This window comes from Ursus maritimus, unplaced genomic scaffold (genome assembly GCF_017311325.1).
Source record: "Ursus maritimus isolate PB19 unplaced genomic scaffold, ASM1731132v1 scaffold_33, whole genome shotgun sequence".
Classification (NCBI taxonomy): Eukaryota; Metazoa; Chordata; class Mammalia; order Carnivora; family Ursidae; genus Ursus; species Ursus maritimus.
Window position 1 is genome coordinate 13,247,240 of NW_024425897.1, and position 20,447 is coordinate 13,267,686.

Consider the following 20,447-nt stretch of genomic DNA (forward strand, 5'->3'; position numbering starts at 1 on the left):
CCCCCCCCCCCCCCCCCCCCCCCGCCCCACCGAAGACTGTTGGTTGGGCGAGAGGACTAGGAACGCACAGGGACTGCCACCGAGGAGCCCTGAGTATCTCCTTACCAGTCCCAGCTGATGTGGCTTCACTCCCGCTGCTGCACATTTCACCGTTCCGCTCTCTTGCTGTTGGCCAGTCTTCTGCCCTCACTTCATGCTTTCTCATGTCAACACAGGCTCATTACAGAATTGAACCCACTCAGACTCGAGCTCGGGGCTCAGGGTGTTGGACAGTCCTAGAAACGGACCGTCAGGAACATGTGAGTGGGTTTATGTGTTTTCCCCAGGCAATCAAGAACTGATGGTAAACAGAAGCACGAAACACCATTTGCGTTACTGGCGTGTTAGCGGAAGACCAGTGCTTCAGGCCTGCCAGTGCAGGTAGGTCGCTTACCCCCACAGCTCCCTCTCATCTGCCTGTCGAAACGAGCACCTTATGCCGTAATACAGACAGGGCTTAACGTTCCGAAAGAATTCCTCCTTCATCCTTGTGACGGATGGGAACATCGCTTGAATAAGACAGCAAAGTCTCAGGCCTTTATGTAATAAAATACTTTATTAGAGTCAGTAATCTGTCAAGTAACATCCTTCACAACAGAGCTAAAGTGCATGTTTCTCTCTAGTACCAAGCACGCACTTCTGTCAGGCTTCCTCGGTGTGCTTGTAAAACCAGGACGATAGAAGACTTCAGGTTGAAGAGATACCTTATGGCAGCATACGAGGATGAAAATATTTTTTATAAGGGTTGGAATAACTCTCCCTTGGGGCCACGTCACACAGCTTTTTCCTAATCTTTCCGAAGGCTACTCTGTGCCTATTACACAGTTAACTGTAGAAACACCTGCTACCTCAGAAGAGTGACCTCCTTCCTGTCAGGGTGTGACTTCCAAGTCAGAGACCACACTGTGTATGTGTTCACCACCATTCCGACCCCGACAAAGTGCATGACAGCGCTAGATGTCCCAGGCTCCGTCACTGGGAAAGGAACCTATGGCCCTTTTGACTCCGAGCAGCATAGCAGCGGTCATATCGGCGCTGGGGCCAATATGCTCTTGATAGAGGAGTCGTCTTCTGTAGAATGACTTGGAAACCTGGCCGTATTACGTAGAACATTTTATCATTTTACAAATTGCTAGAAAAATAAGGCCACTCCAAGGCAATCTCTTCTGCTTCCCTGACGGGACGCGGGACAGTACAATGGCTGTGGGAGGTGTGGGGGTCAAGTCAGTAAGTGGAGAAGACTGCGTGACAAAAAGGACACATCCTGGCTGTGGTGAAAGGTTTCTTCTTGGTTTGGTAGAAACTCCCTCTAATTCATTTTCAGAAATGCTTACTTGGTGTTGACGTGCCATCTGTTTTCTCAGATGTGTTCTTGAATATCTGCCTACACAAGATGTTCAGCTCAAGAGTCAGGGCTGAGGGCAGACTTGGTTACTTGGCGATACCTGACCTGTGGTAGGACTCAGTTGTGTGACGAACCCAGAGGACTTGTAGACCAAAATATCTGGTCTGAGTTGCTGAGAACGAAGTGCGAGAAACATTTCATACACAGAGCATACCAAGCTGGCCACTCCCCTATTCTTAATTAGAAAAAGTCTTGATAAGGGAACAACATAACAGCCTCTGGCACTGGAGTTTGCGAGCTAACTATGACTCAAGGCCTTCCTTGAAATGAGCAAGGCATCTAACTAGAAATGTCAACATTAATCTTATTTCACATCTCAAAAGTTTGCTCTACCAGTGAGAATTAGTCTCAACGCCAGTGTCTATAGAAGCAAGCTTTCAGTCCTTTCTCAAAACCGGGACCAGGTTCTCCCCAAGAGTGCTGACCTCTCAGGTCAAGTCACAGGACACTCGGAGGAGTTCCTCCTATAGCTTCTGGACCTCCTTCCACACTTCTGGCCTCTCCCCCACCCGAGTGCAAATTCTGCGCCAGAACCCGCGTTCTGGTTACACACACAGCACTGATGCCCCCAAAAGCCTACTTCGGGCCACCAGTGCAGACAGCAGACACCACACAACATTTACTAGCCCCCAAAAAGAAAATAAATAATAACTTGGGCTGAATTATAAGTTACCTTAGAGATAAGGCGTAATAATTTAGGTTTTCTTTTTTTTTAACTGAAACATTTGGAGGTAAAGAATGTTTAAGTTCCTTTTCTGTCTCCTTTTGCTTTAGGAGACAACTAGGTTTCTATGAAATGCTAAGGTTTTTCCCCCCCACCTTGGGGACCTCTGTTGTCCCCAAGGGAGGATTTCGAGGGTTAGGGCTTCACAGGCAGCGTCTCCTTAAACCCGGAGTGGTTGGGTTTGGCCTCGGGCAGTGCCACCGGATACTCCGTTGTGGCAAAGAGCAGGGTGTCCAGAGTGGTCTCCGTACACTTGGCGATGAAGCGGATGAACGGCCTCACGTCGCCTTCATTGGCGACCTCCAGTACGTGGTAGTACTCGGACCTCTGCTCCTTGCGGATGGTGATGGGGGGGTAGCCCGCCTGCATCAGGATGAGGTTCATCAGCAGGCGTGAGGTCCTCCCGTTGCCGTCGATGAAAGGGTGGATGTAAACCAGTTTATAATGGGCCAAGGCCGCAAACTCCACTGGGTGCAGATTCATGGCGTCCTCAGAGTTGAGCCACTGGAGGAACTCCTCCATCTGCTTTTCCACATCTTGAGGATGGGGAGGGATGTGGTGTCCCACGAGGACCTGTGTCGTCCGAAACCTGCCAGCTTCCACTGGATCCACGTAACCCAGCACCCGCCTGTGAATCTCCAGCACGTCGCTGACGGTGACAGACCCGATGCGGGAGACCAGCGTTGTATTGATGTACGTCATTGCCGCGTGCATGCCGATGACCTCGTTCTGCTCCTCCAGGCTTTTCCCTGGCACGGCGTAGCGGGTCTCCAGGATGTGCCTGATTTCCGAGAGGGTGAGGGTGTTGCCCTCGATCGCGACCGTGTGGTAGATGTGATGGTAGTAGGTTTCCTCCATGACCCTGCGCAGCGCGGAGTTGCCCTTGGGGATGGACATGACCTTCTTCACTTTGCTGTCAATGATGCTAAAATACCTCTGGTCAATCTCCTCGACCAGCGGCAGCGTCCGGTCCCGGTTGACCAGCGCTTTCTCGTGGTAGGGCGAGATGGTCAGCGCTCTGGTGTATAAGTAATCCGCCTGGATGATGTCCTTGTCCTCTTCTGAAAAGATGCCAAACTCATTGAGCGCATCCACGAAGTCTGGGTCCATTTTGAGGGCGTGTAGGAAGAGCTTGTGGGCTTTCTCCCGCTTGCCTTGGCGTTTCATCTCCAGGGCTTGGTTCAGAGCTGCTTTGGCTTCCAACTTACCAGCTAGAAAAGAGCCAGAGAAGCGTTGGCAGGGAGGGTAGGGAGGGCAAAGGATGTTCAGGGGAGCTGGCCCCTTTGCTGGCCCTTCATGGGGCTCATTCCAGCTCCTCTGCTCACGGTACCACTGCAGCTGGTCTTTGTGTGTCCCCAGAGCCATTCTCTGTACCTGGGAGGTACCACCTGGACTCCCTGGCCCCGCCTTCCGAGTGCTGGAGTGAGTGGCTGTGGCTGCAGCTCCTGTTAGGTGACTCTCCCATATGCTCAGCTCTCTGCTGTCCTGGATCAGTCTTGGTGGTGCTGGTCCCGGCCCCTGTCCCTTCAGGCCTAGGCTGTTAACAGCTCCCCCCTGGTGCTAGGCTCTGGAGGCTTCCCCATCCCTGGGCTGTTCTTTAAATCTTTTAACCCAGTGTTTCTCAACCAGGGGTGATTTTGCCACCACCCCCCCCGCCCCCGGACAGCTAGCAGTGTCTGATAGGGGGGCAGTGCTGCTGGCATCCAGTGGTTAGAGCCCAGGGGTGCTGCTCAGTGCACCCCAGAGGACAGTGCGGAGGGACAGAAACTGCTAGACCTAGCCGTCCCTCATCACCCCTCCACCCGCTGAGTGTCAGCCACACACGGGGCTGCTTTTCCTCACATGCCCAGGCTCCCTCACCCTCTGGTCTCTGCCTGGTGCACTTGTCCCCTCATGCATTTTCCTTTGGGTCATTTTCCCATTTACACTGGGGTCTCAGCTCAGGCATTCCCTCCAGGGAGCCCGCCTGCTATGCTCCCCAGTTTCCCCATCACCATACTGGTGATGCTATATCTTAGCCAGTTGTCAGCTCGTCTAGGCTGGGAGCTCGGGGCGGACTTGTTCACCAGAGTACCCTGTGCCCTGCACACGGGACACGGTAGGCACTCTAAATAGCTATCCAGTTCAGAAGTGGTGAGGACAGCTGGCCGGTCTGCCTTACCTGGAGAGGCCTTGGTCTTGACCGCCAGCAGTGGTGCCTCCCTGGAGGTGACACTGAGCTCTGTGGAAGGGCTGCTGCACTTGGTGATGGCATGCTGCATCCTGTCCAACTTGCTCCTGAGCAGGTAGAAGCCTTTGAGCACAGTCAGACACTGCTCTTCTAAGGCCCCCAGCGGCAGCAACAGCGCCAGCAGGGACCCCACCACCATGCTCAGCAGCATCACCCACAGGAAGCGGCCCCAGACGGAGACCCATTTTGGTTCAGTCACTGCCATCACTGAAGCCATCGGCATGAGTGTCATCTGGACTCAGGTGGGCCCCTGTACATACTCAGTTGCCTCAGAGCAGGATCTGCAGGGAACCAAGAGTTGTAGGAGATGAGGCAGGGGAAGGGGACATGTTTAAGATAGGTTTCTGAATTCAGTTTCTGAACTCAGGCCCCCCAACACCTCCTATTTCACTATGACCACGGGTTGGGGCAAGGCAGGAAGTGGATATAAATGGGGAGGGGCCAGCCTGGAGGACGGGTGCCACTTCCAGGGCACCGTGACTCTGAAAAGTAATGCCACTGCACTCAACATTTATTGAGCACTTACTGTGTGCCCGGCCCTGGGCTAAGCACTAAGGGACCTCACGCATAACTGTCTCTTGCAGTCTTCAACAGGAGCTGATGCTATCGTCATCCCACTTCTCCAGATGACGAAACAGGCTCAGAGAGATGAAGCCCCTTGTCCACAGTCACCCAGTGAGTAAGTGACAGCTTTAGGACTTGAATTCAGGAACCTATGGCTCTAAAGTCCCCTCCCTTGACCACAGATCTCTGACCACACACATATTCAGATTGGCCAAAGCAGTTCTGAGGTCTGGTCTTTGATGCACACAACTGTTTGGTGGCCTGATTTGCTGCCACATGGTGGCCGCCTCTTCATGCCTACATCCTGGTATTAGCCACAGTGCTGCTCCCCTCTCTGGCCTTCCTTCCCTGACCTGTCCAGCAAGGATCTCACCTAGAGCTTGGGCAGTCCAAGCACCTCAAAAGAAACTCAAGCTGTGGGCCAAAGTGGGTGACCACTCGCCCTCCACATAACAGTGGGCATGTGCTTTGGGCTGGCAGCGGGAGTGGAGGGGTCAGGTATGCAGGCACCATTATGCTAACAATAAGCATTTATTGGGCAACTATGGTGTACTGAGCACTAAGCTGAGTGCTAGCCATGCGTTATCTCAATTATTAACACCCTATGAAGGAAAGCTACCCCCAACTCCATTTTACAGACAAGGGAAACTAAAGCAGAGTAAGTGAATCTCCAGAAGGCCACGCGAGTAAATAGAAGCTTCAAGAATGAATCCCCAGTGCATCTGGGAAGAGTACCCAGGTCTTAACCGCTACCTTATTCCCAATCAGGGCCCATGCATCCCTGCTCCGGCCTGCTCCTGGTGCTGAGCCTCCAAGACCCAGAAATGACTGATTAGGTTTGTGATCACCCAGGGCTTAGAGTCTAATGGGGAAGCCTGGCTCATTGATACACCTGAAATGGCTTGGTCTGTGCTCTAACCGGGGTACGCTGGGTGTGCTCTGGAGGTTTAGAAGAGAGTATGGGTCACTGCTTCGTCCAGGTGTTCTGGGAGGCTCCGGGAGGGATGGGATACGCGGCAGAGCTGGAGTTCGCCAGGGACCCGCGTCTGCGCGGGGAAGGCAGGAGATGCGAACGTCTCACCCCTCAGTACACTAGGAAGGGGGAAACTGAGGCCCAGAGGGGCGAAGTGGCTGGACTTACCCCTCTGAATCCCGCCCAGGGCTCACTTCGCCGCTGTCCCCTGCCCAGCTCGCTCCTTCCGAGCCCCTAGGGCTTTCCCCCTCCTACCGCGCGCTGCTGCCCGACCCTGCCGCCGCCTTCCAGGCGCTCGGAGGCCCAGCAGCCACGGGCTCCCAGGCCCTACTTCGCCGCCGGCCTTCTGACCCCGCCCCCGGCGACTCGCCATTGGTCGGTCCGCCATCCTCTTTGCGGCGGATTGGCTTCTCCGACTCGTCATCCCCTCGCACTTCCGGGTTCTCGCGTCTGTGTCGGCTTCCCCGGGAAAGACGCGCCGTGGGTCACCCCCATTGGCTGGCTCCTGTGTTGGTCTCGTGCCCGCAGCAGCCAATGGGCAACCGGAGGGGCGGGGCCCGGGCGACAGGCGGGAGTAGCGGGCGGAAAACCAGCGCGGCGGCGATTGGGGGTCCTATCGGTTCCGCGACCGGAAACTCGCAATTCCGTCTGCCGTGAAGAGCTGCGCTTCTGCGCCTTGTCCCGGGGCCACTCTCGTGGGCCTCCGTTTCCTTACGTGGAAAATGAGGATGCTCCGCACCCTGTTAGTCTGACTTCAGAGCTCCTGTTCTTAGCCCCGACGCTGTGATAACAGGGTTGCCCTCTTCCCCCGCTTTCTCACCTCTCTTTCCCTTTTCCTCCCCGACTCTATAATTTGCATCCCCTCGAGAAGGAACTGTCTGGTTTATTTAGCTTCCCAGAGAGACTGGGATTTTTCCTTGAAGCAGAGAGCTGAAACCTCCATCCTTGTTCACAAATACTGAAATTCATCATCTAGGACATGCTCAGAAATGCTAAGCATTAAGATGTTAGCCATATAGATTCTGCAGGCTTCAATCCAGACGTTGTCACCTAAGCCCTGTGTGACCTTGGGCGTTACTCTAAGCCTCAGTTTTTCCATTTGTAAAACGGGGACAAACAACCGACCTCGCCTTTGACCTCAAGTTCAGGATCTGCGGAAGGCCTGCATCTTCAAGATCTGCCCTCCTCCATGACCCCCATTCCCCTTGGGAGCCACTATCAGGCAGTGGTTGTGGGGGTCTCTACTGGAGCCACACAGCCCTGGGGTCTAATACCAGCTCTGCCACTTAAAAACTGAGTTACATTTAGCAAGTGACTTGATTTTACCGGTCCCGTCTGCTTCTCTAAAATGGGGACAGTGCGATGACAGTACCTCCTCCTAGGGTTTTGTGTGAGGGGGAAGTGAGATCCTCCATGTCTGGCACAAAGCTAACATTTGATAAGTATCTGCTGTTGCAATTATTCCTAGACAAGACACAATGTTGTTGCTGTTTTCTTATTCACGGAAGAAACAGAGCTGCAGGTGGCTCCAGTCACTGGGGAGTGACTCCATGTCCTTTCATAGGTCTCAGTCTGCTTCTAGTTTAGGGAAGCTACTGACCACAGCCAGAAGTGTGCTGTCATAAAAGACACCGTGGGGACAGGGGAGGGCATTGCAAGGTGAAGGACCAAACAGCTTTGGCCCTTGCTGGCTGTGCTTCCTGTTTATATCTTGTAACTGTTCCCCATTCCCCCAGCTCCCGGCCCTTGGCATAGAAAATAGCATGTAGTAAATACTTGAGACATTTTGTTGACTCAAATAAGAAATACCTGAAGCAGGACAAACCATGGTGATTTTAAGAAACAAAATCAGGATAGTGGTTATTTCTGGGGCTTCTTGTTTCTATCTTTTGAACAGAGGTCTCCGACACTGTTCTCTTGAAATCTGGTGAATTTCTCTTCTGATGGCTCAAGCAGTAATGTTGTAAAAACTTTCCCCAAAGGAGGGCCTGCTATGAAACCGGCTAATTATGGAGGATGGTTGGTGGAGTAGAAAGCAGTGAGGCTCAGAGGTCAGACAGGTATGTGCTCAAATGCAGGGTGTATCTCTTAATAGCTCTGTGTCCTAGAGCAGGACACTTACCCCACTGAAATGGGTAACCTGGGGCTTGTGGACTTCTGCCCCTCCCAGGCATAAGATGACATCATCATCTGCTTATAAAGGCACCCTCTGTGGGCACCTGGGTGGCTCAGTCGGTTAAGCATCAGCCTTTGGCTCAGGTCATGATCCCAGGGTCCTGGGATTGAGCCCCAAGTCAGGCTCCCTGCTCTCCCTCTCCCTCTGCCCCTCACCACTGCTCGTGCTCACTTGCTATTTCTCTCAAATAAATAAAATGTTAAAAAATATACATTAAAAAAAAATAAAGGCACCATCCACCTTCCACATTCTGAGGTGCCACTGTCAGCTCTTCAATGAGCTTAGAACCTTAGGTTGCAAACCCAGAAGCTGCACAAGAACCATCGGCAGTTAAACTGCCTGGGCGTGAGGCAACAGGGGTAGGTGTGGAGTGTGGAGAAGGTGAGAGTGCCTCCCTTATCCAAAGCGGGCAGCAGCTTCTCAGCTCTAGCCTACATTTATTGTGTAAAAAATGCATTTCGTCCAAAAGTTGACAGATTTTCTAATTTTTCAAAAGAAATGTCAGGCCTAGATTTTTAAGCAAATGCTCCAGATTTTTAAACAGTTGGAGTATCTGCCCACTGGCTACGGAGGGCTGCTAGACCTCAATCCCAGCTTTAGGTTTTTTAAAGATTTTATTTATTTATTCGACAGAGATAGAGACAGCCAGCAAGAGAGGGAACACAAGCAGGGGGAGTGGGAGAGGGAGAAGCAGGCTCCCAGCAGAGGAGCCTGATGTGGGGCTCGATCCCATAACGCCGGGATCACGCCCTGAGCCGAAGGCAGACGCTTAACCGCTGTGCCACCCAGGCGCCCCTTAGGTTTTTTAAAATGGCCTGGAGATGGTAGCTGGGAACAGAGGCAGGAACTCACGCCTTTTGTCAGATGAGCGCACCACTGTCTGTGGCCACCAGGGGGCAGTAATTTACCAGGTATCACTTCCCCCACACAATCTCTTTGTCAGGAGATCCCACTCAATTTTCTTGACTGTGTTCGGCTGCGTTGAATGCACAAAATACGGTCCCTGAAGCGATATTCAAAAGTTGGCTTGCTCCGCCTTAAGCATTCCGTCTTGGGTGGAAATGGCCTCCTCGCGGCCCACGGAGGAGTGCTCTAAAAGCTTACCTTGACACTTGATAAAGAACCTGGAAAGTGGCTGCTTGGGAAACGCGTCCATTATGCAAAACAAAACAAAACAAACCCTTATGCATCTTTAAGAAACAGCAGTCAAGCGCTTCTTGCTGGCAGAGTCGAATTCTATTGCTTAGGAAACACAAAATTCCCCCCAACTGGAGGCTAAATACTGCCTTGCAAGAAATGTCTCCAGAGTGACTCAACTTCATTTAAAAGAAAAGTCACCATACTGGTCCCCTCTCCCCCCACTCCCAGGTTCCTCTAATTCCCAGTCTGCTTGGATTTTTTTCCCCCTCTCCTTCTAACTTAGAGCTGCTGTCCAAGAGCCCCCCCACCCCCACCGAAACAGTCCTTCTCTGATATCTTCATTTTGCATACCCAGTGGCAGTCAGGCCCAGTGCCTCGGGCCCAAGAGGCAGGGTTTGGGGGAACATTGAGTAGGTGTCCTTGGGCCCATGACTCCTGCTCTGGATTCAGGATGATCTCAGACATGCAAATAAGTGTTGTTTTCAGAGCAAATCACTTGGGGAAGTGATATTTCTTACTTTCAATAAATTAAACATAACTGCTTCTTTTCTTATTAAATAGCCAAAATAACCAACTACTTTATTTCTTTTTTTTTTTTAATTGAAGTATGGTTGGCATACAATATTATATTAGTTTCGGTTGTAGGACATAGTGGTTTGGCAATTCTGTACCTCACTCAGAGCTCACCACGAAGAGTGCAGTTACTGTCCGTCACCTTACAATGTTATTATAACCAATTTATTTCCTAAAAGCAAAATAGGATCACAGATAAATAGAAGGCACAGATACACAATAAGAAAAAAAATTCCCATGCCCAATTGAACTAGATATTTTTTATGCACGTCTATTTTAAAATTATGAAGTATTTCAGACATCCAGAAGGCATAGCTAATAAAATGGGTACCTGTGTGCCTGCCCCCAGTTTAAGAAATATCACAGGGGCGCCTGGGTGGCACAGTGATTAAGCGTCTGCCTTCGGCTCAGGGCGTGATCCCGGCGTCACGGGATCGAGCCCCACATCAGGCTCCTCCACTAGGAGCCTGCTTCTTCCTCTCCCACTCCCCCTGCTTGTGTTCCCTCTCTCACTGGCTGTCTCTATCTCTGTCAAATAAATAAATAAAATCTTTAAAAAAAAAAAGAAAAAAAAAAAAGAAATATCACAGTGGGACACCTGGGTGGCTCATTTGGCTGAGTGTCCCCATCTCTTGATTTCGGCTCAACTCATAATCTCAAGGTCATGGGATCGAGCTCCACGCTTAGCATGGAGTCTGCTTGAGATTGTCTCTCCCTCTCCCTCTCCTGCTTGTGCTCTCTCTCTGTCTCTAACATAAATAAGTCTAAAAAAAAAAAAGAAAGAAAGAAAGAAATGGATATTATCAATGCCCTGAAGCCCTGGGCATCCTCTCCCCTGTCACTTTCCCTTCCTTCCCTCCCAGAGATAATCACCATCTTGAATTTGTTGCTCATTACATCCATACATGGCCTCTTGTTTGTAACCATATGTATATACTCCTAAATAACATATAGTGATGTTTTGCTTGCTGTTACATGTTATATATATATACTGTGTATCCTCCTGCATTTTTTTTTTTTTTTAGTTTGGCACTATATTTTAGAGAGTTATATTTATGTTGATACAGTTAATTCTGGCTCAGTAATCGTGCACTGCTGTGTCACGTTCCACTTACGATTTATTTCCCATTTACCTGTTCATAGGTATTTGGATCATTTTTAGTCCTTTGTTTTCTTTTTAAATATTTTATTCATTTGAGAGAGAGAGAGGCAGAGAGAGCACAAGCAGGGGTAGAGGCAGAGGGAGAGGGAGAAGCAGACTTCTCGCTGATCTGGGAGGCTGACATGGGGCTCGATCCCAAGACCTAGAGATTATGACCCAAGCCGAAGGTAGATGCTTAGCCACCTGAGCCACCCAGGTGCCCCTCTAGTTCTTTTCTATTACAAACACATGGCAGTGAAATTCTTGTATGATTTTTTGGCATGTGTGTGGAAGTTTCTCTAGGGCAGAGTTTCTCAAAGAATCAATCACCTGGGGAGCTTTTTAAAAAAAACATCCAGACCTGGGCCTGCTCTAGACCAATAAAGTCTTCCAACCTTTCTGATCCTCCTGTGTCTTGACTGTAAGTGGAAATAATTGTACCTGTCCCACTGTCTCATTATTGGTAGTGGTAACAACCATTCATTAAGCACTTACTGTGTACTGAGTAATTTATGTATATTATTTTATTGGATTTTTGTAACAATACCATGAAGTAGAAATCATTGAACCCACTTTACAGAAGGGGAAACTAAGGCTCAGCGAGGCACACAGCCAGCAAGTGGCAGAGCCAGCGTTCACAACCGGTCTTCCTGACTCAAAATTTATAGTTTTAACCACTATCAGACTCTATGATTTCATGGCTGACAGGTTACGCTTTAGGTTTTCAATTTTAGAGGTGGAGAAACTGAGGTGGATAGAGGGCAAGGGCAGAGCCTGGACCCAAATCCAAGTCTGTCGACTCTGTTCACCAACACATGACTTTCTTTCGTAAAAGTACTTTGGGGAGGGGTGTGAGGAGCAAAGAGGGAAAATCTTAATAAAACCATCTTTTCAGGGGCGCCTGGGTGGCACAGCAGTTAAGCGTCTGCCTTCGGCTCAGGGCGTGATCCCGGCGTTCTGGGATCGAGCCCCACATCTGGCTCCTCCACTAGGAGCCTGCTTCTTCCTCTCCCACTCCCCCTGCTTGTGTTCCCTCTTTCGCTGGCTGTCTCTCTCTCTGTCAAATAAATAAATAAAATCTTTAATAAATAAATAAATAAATAAATAAAACCATATTTTCTTATCAAGACAATTTCTGGCTGTCCTAGGGGCAGCTGGATCTACTCTGTGTCAGTTATCCGCTGCTGCGTAACAAACAGTACCCAAATTTAGCAGCTTAACACGACAATGCAAATGTATTATTTTGCATAGTGTGGTGTGTCAAGAATCCAGGAGCAGCTTAGTCGGATAGTTCTGACTCAGGATCTCTCTCAAGATTGCAGTTGTCATGTTGGCTGGGGCTACAGTCACCTAAGGCTTGACTGGGCTGAAGAACCATTTCCAAGGTGGCCCGTTTTGGTGGCTGGCAGGTTGGTGCTGGTAGTGGGCAGGGGCTTCAGTTTTTCTGCATGTGGGTCACTCCATAGGGCTGTCTGGGTGCCCTCCCAACACGGCGGCTTCTCCCGGTATGAGTGATCCGAGAGCATGATGTCCTTTACGACATAGCTTTGGAAGTCACATAGTGTCACCTCTGCTGAACTGTGTGGGTCACAACACAGAGCAGCCTAGGTACACTGTGGAAGGGAGCTGCCTGATGNTCAGCAGGAGGTGCAGATCATTAGGGGCCATCTTGGAGGCTGCCTGTCCAGCACCCACTGTGCCTGCCCCTCCTCAGTCCCAGTGGTTCCATCCGACAGCCTAACAGCATGGACTTCGGGCCTCTTTGGCCAAGTCTTGGGGGCCCTCGGGGCAGGAAGGTTCTGCAGGTGTGAGACTCACCTGTCACAACACTGGGTTCCCAGTTGCCAACTGCCTTTGCCCCAGATGTTTCATGAAAGCTTTCCAGCTGTGTTACTCTCATTGCCCAGAGAAGCGGCCTCCCCCTGCCTAAAATTATGGTCATGCTGACAGTGGAGACTGGCTCAGGTGTCAAGATGCCATTTTAGATCACAGCCTCTACAAGATGTGCCTAACACCCACTCCTCTTGCTGCATGGTGATGGTGACTCAGGGTGGCCACTAGGTCAGCCTGGAGGCAGACGGGACCCCCTGTCTGCCTCCTTCCCCTTCTCTGCTTCCCTGCTTCACGGGATCATGGTTTGACCCACCCATCAGCAGGCCAGCCAGCGTCTGGGAGCTACCGGGCAGAGGGGCAGAGGGGCAGATGGGTCCAGATTGCAGTCCCTTTGGACACGCCCCGGAAGCTCTCGGTGGAAGCTTTCTGTTGCCATAGTAACATGGAGACAAGGAAATTAGCAAGGGTGCCTGGCTAGGCAAGAAAGCAGAGCCTTTTCTATGCATTCCCCTCCCCTAACTAGATAAGAATTCCGAGGGAGGGCTACGGACAGACATCAAAGGGTCTTTTCCTGGCATGGAGGAGAGCATCTCCTCTTTAGTGAATTGTTGTGAAAGGAGCACAGCCCTTTCAGTGATGGTTTTGGCTCTGGCGTTTGTAGAGGAACCGGAGGAGGAAGTTTAGAGCCAAATCACCATTCTGTTGTTCGTTGTTGTTAAGAAGACTGTCAGGTTTTCTTTTCTTTTTTTTTTTTTTTGAAGTTGATTGATTGATTGATTGATTGAAGAAATCTCTATGCCCAGCGTGGGGCTCGAACACACGACCCCGAGATCGACAGTCTCATGCTCTACCGACTGAGCCAGCCAGGCGCTCCTGTTGTTAATACCAGCTTTATTGAGCTGTGATTCTCATACCATACAGTTCACTCAGAATCACAGTCGATTTTAGAACTGTTCATCTCCACCCCCCCGCCCCGCCCCGAAGAAACCTCCCACCCTTTAGGTTTTTCTGCCACCACCCACCCTCTGCCCCAGCAACCTACTTTCTGTCCATATAGATTCCTCTTCCTATAAATGGAAGCACAGAATATGTAGTCTTTGGTGACTGGCTTCTTTCAGCATTTTTATTCTTTGCCTCCTTAAGGTCCGCCATAATCTCTCTGACAAAGGCGACTCCGTTCTCTTTGAGAACAATTCCGTTGTCTGGGGGTGCAGCTACCGAATTAGCCCACGAGCTCCAGAGGGACGGAGGGGAACAGATTCCTGCGAGGCCCCCAGCGCTGGCCCTTCCTGTTCCATCTGGAGCCTTCCCCACGGCTTTGAGACTGTAGTGGGGCAAGGGGCCCCTTCGGAGCACAGCTGGCCGGGTGTCCTGCCTGCGCGAGCGGACATGCTTCCCCACGACTTCCTCTTAGGGAGGCTGGGGTGGGACAGTGCTCATCACAACAGGCAAGTGTTTCCTGGGTGCCAGGCACCATCCCCCAAGTGTCACGTGTGTTAGGACCGGTTCATTGTTGCAGACCTTTTCTTTGCCCTCCTTTTCTTTTTGTGGGATTCACTTAAAAGCCACCTCTCCGTGCACCTGTTTTGCTAAAGCCATAATCTGTTTTCTATCTTTCAGCCATAAGCAATGCAGGTAGAAGTCATCTCACTTTTTGCCTTGCGCTGGTCTAGGTATTTGACTTGCTTATTTGATTAGCATTATTACTGTGTTAAAATGCACGTGCCCTGAGATTAGCCGTCTTAACTATTTTGAAGTGTGCAGTTCAGTGGCATCAAAGACACTCGCATTGTTGCACAACCCATGCCACCATCTATCTCCAGGACTCTTTTCATCGTCCCAAACTGAAACTCTCGCTCCCCAGCCCCCCTCTCCCCAGCCTGGGAGACCCCCTTCTACTTTGCTTCTTTCTGAGTCTGAGTGCTCTAGGCGGAACCCTACAGTGTTTGTCCCTTTGTGACAGCTTAGCCTAGTGTCTCTCAGGGGTCATCCCCATGGTAGCACGAGTCAGAGTTTCCTGCCTTTTTAAGGCCAAATAACATTCCTAGTGTTCACTTTGAACGTGTCCTCGGGTATAGCTGAGATGCTGGTCTGCTATCATTTCTTTTTTAATTTTAAAGATTTTATTTACTTATTAATTTTTTTAGAGCAGCTTTAAGTTCACAGCAAAATTGAGAGGACGCACCAGAGATTTCCCATCTACGCCCTGCCCACCCCCCGGGCATAGCCTCCCCCTTTACCAGCATCCCCCACCAGAGTGGAATGCTTGTTGCAATCGATGGATGTACACGGACACATCGTCATCACCCAAAGTCCACAGTTTACATCCGGGTTCTCTCTTGGTGTTGTGCATTCTGTGTGGGTCTGGACGGATGCAGAAAGACAGGCATCCACCATCACAGCATCATGCAGAGTGTTTTCCCTGCCCTAAATGTCCTCTGTGCTCTGCCCGTTCATCCCCTCCCATCCCCCCAGTCCCCCCCAACCCAGGCCAACCTGATCTTTTTACTGTCCCCATAGTGTGGTCTCTTCCAGAATGTCATATGTTGGAATCACATGTGGCCTTGCAGACTTGCTTCTGTCACTTCGTCATGTGCAGGGACATTTCCTCCAGGTCTTTCGTGGCTTGATAGCTCATTTCTTGTTAGCCCCGAATATTTCCTCGTGTGGACGGACCACAGTTTATTTATCTTGGTTGCTTCCAGGTTTGGGCAACTAGGAATAGAGCTGCTGTAAACATCTGTGTGCAGGTGTTTGTGTGGACGGAAGCGTTCGAATCCTGTGCTGGATCGTATGCTGAGAGGATGTTTCGTGTTATCAGAAACTGCTAACCCGTCTCCCAAAGTGGCTGTCCCATTTTGCATCCCCCCCAGCCCTGAGCGAGAGCTCCTGCTGCTTCACATCCTTGTCAGCACTTGGTGTTGTCTGTGTTCCAGATTTTGGCCATTCTCCTAGGTGCGTGGTGGAGTCTTCTGTTAATTTACATTTCCCTGATGACCTGTGATATGGAGCATGGTATCATTTCCCCATCGCCTAGTGTCTGGGGAGATTAATTGGAAAAGTTGGCTGAAGCAGAAAAACAGAAGATTCTATATCCTAGAATATTTTCTCTTTTATATTAACGTACCCACACCAGTGTTCTGTATATTAATTTGCATTCTGTACATTAATTTTCTTTTTTTTTTAAATATTTTATTTATTTATTTGACAGAGAGAGATAGCCAGCGAGAGAGGGAACACAAGCAGGGGGAGTGGGAGAGGAAGAAGCAGGCTCATAGCAGAGGAGCCTGATGTGGGGCTTGATCCCACAACGCCAGGATCACGCCCTGAGCCGAAGGCAGATGTTTAACCGCTGTGCCACCCAGGCACCCCTCTGTACATTAATTTTCTAATATTAATATTGGGCTAATTAATATTAGGTCAATTGAGTAACCTAAGTAATTAATTAATATTGGGTTAATTAATCGATGAGGGGTTAATTGATTCAAGTCTCCTGTCATCTTCCCTGTACAGGTCAGGTGATTGTCTCTTTTGGCTTACTTCAATGTAATGAAGTATTTTATTTTAATTTAATTAATATTGGGTTAATTAATCGATGAGGGGTTAATTGATTCAAGTCTCCTGTCATCTTCCCTGTACAGGTCAGGTGATTGTCTCTTTTGGCTTACTTCAATGTAATGAGAATTGAAAGACACTCGCAGGGCAGAGTATAGGACCCTTCCTATTTTAATGGCCGCAACCGCCCAATGTTTTACAGTGTCTACCTCTATAACTCCTTCCTTATCAGTTCCTATTTAGAGAGTTTGTTTATTTGACAGAGAGAGAGAGAAAATGAGCACAAACAAGGCGAGCTGCAGAGGCAGAGGGAGAAGCAGACTTCCCCCTGAGCAGGGAGCCCATCGTGGGGCTCAATCCCAGGACCCTGAGATCATGACCTGAGCTGAAGGCAGCCGCTCAACCAACGGAGCCACCCAGGCGCCCCATCAGTTCCTATTCAGGACGTTGATTTTTTCAGGGCTTTCCCAAACACTTCACTTTTTGTAGACACAACTTCCTTTTCCCCTCCTAGTTTATCCTGTCCACTTCTTACCTAAAATATGTAATTATAATGGCAAGTACAGGGGGCATAAACAGGTTTGGGAGCAAACAGCTACTTTTGGTAAGTACGCAGCTCACCTGGTGGCAGCTGGTGGCTTAGTGGTCTGTGGTGGTGGGTGTGCCGTGGACAATCTAATTGAACAATCGAGCTGAACAGATCCAAACTGAGCAAAATTCTACAAACTATCGGGCCAGTACTTGCCAAAAGTGTCCCAGTCTTAAGAGCCGGGGAAAGACCGAGGAACTATTACTGACTGGAAGACACTGATGAAATGTTGGTGTCTAAATATGTCCTGATTCTGAATTGTGTCCTTTTATTATAACGACTTTATTGGAATAATTGGTGAAACTTGTTTGGGGTCCAAGGATTAATTGATGATGATAATTGATGTTCGTTGTTTGATTTTTTAAAAAATAGTTATGTATTTGAGAGAGAGAGAGAGAGAGCATGAGCGGGGTGAAAGGCAGAGGGAGAAGCAGACTCCCTGCTGAGCAGGGGGCCTGATGCAGGACTCCATCCCAGGACCCCAGGATCATGACCTGAGCCGAAGACGGACACTTAACCCACTGAGCCACTCAGGTGCCCCTGTTGCTTGATTCTGATGGTTGTCTTATGATTCTGTAGGAGAACTACGTGCTGCACGCTCCTGCTCCCCAGCTCAGAGTCTCTCCCTGAACAGCTCATTAAGGGGGAGCAAAAGGAGCGTGCCTGGACCATCCTTTTCACTTCAGGAAAGATCTTTTTCTCTCCTGTGATATGCAGAATGATGTCAAGTAGCAATAAAATTCATGACGGAGTTCAGGGACTACACGTACACACCGAGGGCCCGTCCAGCCAGAGGACTGCTACACCGTCTTTTCACCTGGAATGTTCTCTCCCACACCCCTGCTTCCCGTAGTAAAGTCCTGCTCACCTCAGAGCATCTCAGCTCCTTTCTTGGGGAGCTTACTCAAACCCGAGCTCAGGGCATCCCGTATGTGGTCAGGACTTCCTGCCCTCTCCCTGGGTGTCAGTCCTTCTCGTACCGAATTTTTTGTCTCCCGTGTCCCTGGTAGCCCCGTGGACTCATGAGGGCAGCCCTTGTCTGCTGCGGTGACAACACACAGCACGAACCCCCAAAGAGTTGCGGCACGAATGGAGCGTTCTTGGAACCATCAAGAGCTCACCTTGTTTCAGGGCTGATTAGATTTTACTGAACCTTGCTGCTTCTGTTTATAAACATCTTCCCTGTGGCTCCCCCTCACCGGGCTAAGTGTCTCTCTTGGGGTGTTGACCTCCGCTCACCCCATCCTGGGGTTCTACCCACTGAAAATGGAGAGGCAACAGAGGACAGATGAGTGGTTTCAGGGCTCCCGGAGAGAACGAAAGAGTGATTTACGGACAGGGTCGCTGGTGCTGTTGCCACATCACCTCCAGGCGCCCCATAGAATCTCATTGTTCAACATTTCACTTTATATGGCTGATCTAATTACTCAGGGAATGGAGTGTTAAATCTCACACGTTGGCCCCTGTGGCTTTCAACAGGGAGGGAGTTAAGAGGCTCAGTCACAATGGAAATGGAGGACAAATGAGCTTCCAGGGTGACGGGAAGGCATAGAGGGGCCCTCAGAAGTAGTAGAGAGAGCCTCTTGACCATGATACCCACTAATTTCTGTGCCTCCTGGAGGAGTAGCCGAAGGCCCTAATTATAGAATAACAATAATTGCATTTGGGCAGGGGCGATCTTCCAAACCGTTGGCACGCGCTTCCTCCCTGGATTGTCCTAGTAAGCCTGCAGAGAGAGAGAGAGAGAGGGAGAGAGGGAGCGCGCGCACGCGTGCGCATGTGTTTTCTGTCTGTGTGCCGTGTGGGTATTGTTTTCATTTTACGGTAGGGGAAACAGAACCAGGAGGTGACACAGTCTCCTCAGGGTCCCACAGGATTCCCTTCCTGATTTCGAGACCAACTTACCGTTCGTTCGCTTTTTCTACGATACAAATCCCCAGTGGGTGGCTCAGGGGATGTGCTTTAGAAATGACAAAAGGCAGTGCTGTGCAGTGGTTTAAAGTAGGGGTTGGCAGACTATGGCTTGTGGGCCCAATCTGGCCCACTGCCTGTTTTTGTAAATAAAGTTTTATTGGAACACAGCTGTGCCCACTCATTTATGTGTCATCTATGGCTGTTTGAGTCTACAGTGGCAGAGTGGGGTAGTTGCAGCCGAGGCTGTATGGCCCACAAAGTCTAAAATACTTAACTCCCGGGCCCTTCATAACACAAGTTTTCTGACCCGTGGTTTAGAGCGTGGGTTCTGGAGCCAGACTGGGGCCTGAAAACGCAGCCCTGCCACTGAGCAGATGTGTGACCTTGGGCAAGTTATTTAGTTCTCCGTGGCTCTGTCTTCTCATCTGTGAACTGGAAATGATCACGGTGGTTATCACACCAGTTGTTGGAGGAGTGAGTGAGCTCTTGGCATGCGACACCTGGGAGACGGTCTTGCTCCTCTGGCTTGAGGTTGGAGATGGGGATGTTCCTAGTTGCTTTCCTGGTGGGGGTGCTGGCAGGTTTGCGTGTTGGTCACAGACACGATCACACTTGAGATCAGCCCTGTTGGGGCTGGGGAAGTAGCTGCGGGTTATCAGAGGGTGTTCCATCCCCGTAGAGGGTCCCTGGTTGTTTCCACAGGCCCCTGAGCTAGGCTGTTGTGTGAATGGGGGTGTGTGTGGTCCTGGCTCCCAAATTAAAGAAGGATATGAAATAGGCTGCCCTGAATCCTCCTTAACCCTAAACCATGAGCAAGGGGAAATGGCATGACCCCTCGGTGGGATTTCTGTAGAGGAGATATAAGCCATGTGCAAAGTGATTTGGGGAGCTGGTGGCAGGGAGCCAAGTGGTGGGATGAAATGGGCCAGCTGGTGTATCTCCTTGGCTTCGACTAGTGGTTACAGTACAGGCTCTGAAGATGGACCTGGGTTCAAATGTGGGCTCTGCTGTGTCCCTTGTGACCTCAGTCCCAAATGACTCCACCTCCCTGAGCCTCAGTTTCCCTAGCTATAAAACGAGACTAACGATAACACCTATAGCAGGGTGGTGTAGGAGAAGAAACCCCATCATGCTGTTAGCCCACCTGTGAAACACCTGTTTTATTATTATTTAATGCTCTTCTTTGAAAATCTTTTTTGTTGTTTAAAGATTTTATTTATTTGAGGGAGAGAGCACACACATGAGCAGGAGGAGGGGCAGAGGGAGAGGGAGAAGCAGATTCCCTACTGAGCAGGGAACCTGACACGGGGCTCGATCCCAGGGCCTGAGCTGAAGGCAGAGGCTAAACCAACTCACCACCCAGGCGCCCCCATTTAATGCTTTTCTTCAAATCACCTTTTAAACCTAGAACTTCATCCTAAGGCAATAACATTGGTGACATCACAGGGTGCCAAGTGTCTTTTTCCTAACCCACATCCCAGCTGTGTTTTAAAGCTGTGTCCCACCAGAAACCAAGCTTCACACAGCCAGGGATTTGTATGTGTTTTGTTTGCTGATCTGTTTCCAGTGCCCGGCATATAAAAGGTGCTTA

The 20,447-nt window shown here is 50.0% G+C and overlaps 2 protein-coding genes and 1 non-coding gene across 4 annotated transcripts in view; 1 reads left to right on the forward strand and 2 right to left on the reverse strand.

Moving 5' to 3' along the window:
• Positions 1-606, forward strand: part of SART3 (spliceosome associated factor 3, U4/U6 recycling protein) — a 37,503-nt gene extending 36,897 nt beyond the window's left edge. The window contains exon 20 of the transcript XR_005831701.1: positions 327-606. The gene's annotated coding sequence lies outside the window, so the exon portion shown is untranslated. The remainder of the gene's footprint in view (positions 1-326) is intronic.
• On the reverse strand, positions 581-6,273 carry FICD (FIC domain protein adenylyltransferase). 2 transcript variants are annotated; one of them, XM_008707641.2, is made up of 3 exons: positions 6,104-6,273; positions 4,330-4,679; positions 581-3,379 (listed from the first exon to the last, which is right to left on the reverse strand). In XM_008707641.2, exons 2-3 carry the CDS (start codon positions 4,628-4,630, stop codon positions 2,304-2,306), a joined length of 1,377 nt encoding a protein of 458 aa, XP_008705863.1. In that variant the 5' UTR covers positions 4,631-4,679; positions 6,104-6,273; the 3' UTR covers positions 581-2,303. The 2 variants fall into 2 exon arrangements, with proteins under 2 accessions (XP_008705863.1, XP_008705864.1); XM_008707642.2 differs by lacking the exon at positions 6,104-6,273 and having other exon boundaries at positions 4,330-4,877.
• A 7,321-nt stretch (positions 6,274-13,594) lies between these two features.
• On the reverse strand, positions 13,595-13,667 carry TRNAD-GUC. Its single transcript has one exon. It is a non-coding gene; the product is annotated as a tRNA-Asp (tRNA).
• Between the last annotated feature and the right edge of the window lie 6,780 nt (positions 13,668-20,447).